This window comes from Microtus oregoni, unplaced genomic scaffold (assembly GCF_018167655.1).
Source record: "Microtus oregoni isolate MIOR12 unplaced genomic scaffold, Mior012 000065F_ref0000479, whole genome shotgun sequence".
In the NCBI taxonomy this organism is placed as follows: domain Eukaryota; kingdom Metazoa; phylum Chordata; class Mammalia; order Rodentia; family Cricetidae; genus Microtus; species Microtus oregoni.
The window spans coordinates 3,818,128-3,822,286 of NW_024543875.1; the positions used below are offsets into that span (position 1 = coordinate 3,818,128).

At 45.7% G+C, this 4,159-nt stretch overlaps 1 protein-coding gene across 1 annotated transcript; it reads right to left on the reverse strand.

The window, feature by feature from the left end:
• Window positions 1-1,133: 1,133 nt before the first annotated feature.
• Window positions 1,134-3,324, reverse strand: LOC121440146 (60 kDa heat shock protein, mitochondrial-like). The gene has a single exon (XM_041640862.1). It carries the CDS (start codon window positions 3,312-3,314, stop codon window positions 1,593-1,595), a length of 1,722 nt encoding a protein of 573 aa, XP_041496796.1. The 5' UTR covers window positions 3,315-3,324; the 3' UTR covers window positions 1,134-1,592.
• Window positions 3,325-4,159: the final 835 nt, after the last annotated feature.

A 4,159-nucleotide genomic window follows, 5' to 3' on the forward strand; every position in this document is an offset into this window, starting at 1 on the left:
GTGAGTTCGGCTTTAAGATGCACTTGGGATATACCACAAATAAGTGTTCCCTGAATACAGCAGACTCTGGAGGTTTGGGGGAGCACCCAGTCAATCACAACATCCTTTCACAAGCTCCCTCCAAGGGAACCCTAACCTTCTGCTTCCCCAGCACACGTGTGGCTGTGTGAGAATGGTCTCAGAGGCAGTGGTGTGGTTCCGGAGCACGGGAACAAAAGAGTACCGGCACCAGCCTGGTCTACAGAGCTAGTTCCAGGACAGGCTCCAAAGCCACAGAGAAACCCTGTCTCGAAAAACCAAAAAAAAAAAAAAAAAAAAAAAAAGAGTACCGGCTTCAGCCCCTCTGCTAGGGAAGGAACGAGAACAGGAAGGAGACTGAGGTTAAATGGTGGGGTGTGTGGAATGCCACCTTCAGGAAGATGAGGAGGAGGATGGGGAACTTTGGAGCAGGCCATGTAGTGAGGACCTCCCACCTCCTGCCACAAAGAAAAAGCAGCAAAAAGGTATCACCCCTTTCTTAGGAGGAGGACAGATTGTAAGACTCAGAAAGTTTCCAAAACTTATAAGACTCAGGAGGCACCTCCCTGCGACCACATCACCAGTAAACAGTTGTTGGGACAGAGGAGACAAAGACACCGTTTTTAAAAGTAAACTTTTTTTTGAGATTATGTCTTTTCCCCCTTCTCTTTCCTCTCTCCAAACCTTTTCATATACCCTTCCTCACTCTCTTTTAGATTCATGGTCTCCTTTATCGTTAATTGTTGTTACGTGTGTGTGTGTGTGTGTGTGTGTGTGTGTGTGTGTGTGAACACATATATTCTTAAATACCCTGCTATTCTGTATAGTTATTTTGTATGTATGTTTTCAGGGCTGACCATTTCATACTGGGTAACCAACTGGTGTGCTCTTTCTTGGGGAAGACAATTCTCCCAATCTCTCTCTCTCTCTCTCTCTCTCTCTCTCTCTCTCTCTTTGGATTTTTGAGACAGGGTTTCCCCGTAGCTTTTGGTTTCTGTCCTGGAACTAGCTCTTATAGACCAGGCTGGCCTCGAACTCACAGAGATCCGCCTGCCTCTGCCTCCCAAGTGCTGGGATTAAAGGCGTGCGCCACCACCGCCCTGCTCTTTTTTCTCTTTTTTTTTTGAACTTTAAACAAAATTTTATTACACAAAGGTTGTCACATAATTGGATACTTCTCTACTTTGTACAGTTATCTCGCTCCACAGAAAGGCTGCCTCTGACCTCTTGTCTGGTGGCACAAGCACCACAGTCCTGACCGTAGCAGACGGACCAGCAGGCCTGCGTCGGTGACTCAAGATGAAAGCAGGACACTGGTATATGGCTCTTGCACCCAGTATCAGGAATGTACAAATGTCTTTATTCAAAAATACAAAATAAATTATCTGTAGGCATGGACAATGACAGCAGTAAACCATTATGTATTGTCAATGGGAACCAGTAACTGATGGTTATAGTGATCAGCCAGCCTTCTCTTCATTCTCTTCAGGGGCTTCTCTGAAGGTATCGGTGAGGAACCTGCCTTGAGCTTCCTGTCACAGTTCATTGGTAAGGGCAAAGCGCTATTCTAGGAATTAGAACATGCCACCTCCCATTCCCCCTCCCATTCCCCCCATTGCGCCCATTCCAGGGTCCTTCTCTTCTTTAGGAATTTTGGTCACTACAGCTTCTACTGTCATTAGCAAAGAGGCCACCCCAGCAGCATCCAGTAAAGCAGTTCTTACGACCTTTGTTGGATCAATGATTCCCTTTTTCACCATGTTCACAAATTCCCCGAGCATGGCATCATACCCAACTTCTGAGGAACTCTGCAGAATCTTCTCAACTATCAAAGACCCTTCAACACCCGCATTCTTAGCAATGGTCATCGCGGGAATTTTGAGTGCTCTTTTAATAATGTCTATACCTATTTTCTGATCCTCATTGGAAGGCTTTAGGGAATCCAAGGCTGGGATGCAGCGGAGCAGAGCACAGCCCCTGCCTAGCACGATGCCTTCTTCCACAGCTGCTCGTGTGGCGTTGAGCGCGTCTGTAACTCTGTCTTTCTTCTCATTCACCTCCACATCGCTTGTTCCTCCAACCTTCAATATAGCTACACCATCTGAGAGTTTTGCGAGTCGCTCATTCAGCTTCTCCTTTTCGTATTCACTAGTGGTGATGTCGAGCTGCTCAGTGATCTCCTGAATGCGCTTCTCAATTTGAGCCTTATCACCTTTTCCTTTCAAAAGCATGGCGTCATCTTTAGTGACAATGACCTCTCCAACTTTTCCTAAGTCGTGAGCTTGAACATCTTCAAGGTTTAGATTCAACCCCTCTTCTCCAAACACCGCACCACCAGTAGCAATAGCCATATCTTTAAGCTGGTTCTTCCTGTTGTCCCCAAACCCTGGGGCTTTGACTGCCACAACCTGAAGACCCACTTTCAGCCTGTTGAAGACTAGTGTGCTTAGAGCCTCTCCATCAACGTCCTCAGCAATGATGACCAAGGGCTTCCGATGAGCATTGGCAATTTCCAGAGCGGGCACGATGGACTGAACACTAGAAATCTTCTTTTCGCTCAACAGAACATAGGCGTCTTGGAATTCACATTTCTGACCTTTTGATGTGTTAATAAAATACAGGGAAATATATCCTCTGTCAAACTTCATGCCTTCAATAATTTCTGACTCATCATTCAGGGTTTTCCCATCCTTTACTGTGATGACACCCTTCCTTCCCACCTTCTTCATCACATCAGAAATGATGTTTCCAATGTCTTTGTCTCCATTTGCAGAAATTGTAGCAACCTGAGCAATTTCTTCAGGGGTTGTCACGGGTTTAGATTGTTTTTTCAGTTCAGCAATTACAGCATCAACAGCCAACATCACACCTCTCCGGATTTCTACTGGGTTGGCCCCTTTGCTGATCTTCTCAAAGCCCTCCTTGGCAATAGAACGTGCCAGAATGGTAGCCGTGGTAGTGCCATCCCCGGCCTCTTTGTTTGTGTTGTTGGCAACATCCTGAACAAGTTTGGCTCCGATGTTTTTGTATTTGTCCTTCAGATCAATTGACTTTGCCACAGTGACCCCATCTTTCGTTACTTTGGGACTCCCCCAGCTCTGCTCAATAATCACCGTTCTTCCCTTTGGCCCCATGGTAACAGCTACAGCGTCGGCTAAAAGGTCTACACCTTGAAGCATTAAGGCTCGAGCATCCGCACCAAATTTTACATCTTTGGCATAGGCCCGAGTGAGATGAGGAGCCAGTGCCCGGGACACTGGTCTCATCTGGCGAAGGACTGTGGGTAGTCGAAGCATTTCTGCGGGGCGGCGGTGGGAGCGCAGGAGGCGAAGCAGGCCGTCGGGGGCGAGTGAGGGACCGAGCCTTTTTTCTCTTTTTAAACTAAGGAATAGGAACTATGAGGAATGTAGGCCGGGTGTGGTGGTGCACACCTTTAATCCCAACACTCAGGAGGCAAAAAACAGGCAAATCTTTGTGAGTTCAAGGCCTGCCTGGTCTACACAGCAAGCCAAGACAATCAAGGCTACATAGTGAAAACCGTCTCAAAAAACAAAAACAGACAAACCTATGGAGAATGGGAAGCAAACCTTGATATTAAAATTAATATTAGGATTAACTTTTACTTTGTGACTTTTAAAATATATTACTATGTTTTAGCATTTTTGAGGTATATAAAACAAAAAATGTAACTCCACAATAAAGGGATCCATTTAACATTTAACATTGTTTGAACGCAGAGATTAGAATGCTCTTTAGAGCCTTCGACTGACGGCTCTACACAGAACTGCCATACTGTTGTGCACTTTGTATGCTGCACAAAGCCAGGAACGATGAGGTTCAGCAGCGTTCATTTCACTGTGCCCTTTTCCTGGGAGCGTAGATTCTCTAGAACCCAAAATAACTGGTACACCTGATGAGGGCAGGGAATGGATCTCTATGGGTTAAAAAAAATGTACAATCTAGGCAGTACGATGTGGGTGCATATCAACCTGATTTAAGCAGGTTGGAATCTAAGCTGCTTTCCCCACTCCCTTATCATAGAGTAAACACGGGAGTCATAATATTGAGAAATGGAACAGTGGTTCTTCCCATCACACAGCAAATTTCCTTACGCAGATCTTCATGAAGTTGTTTTCCTTTG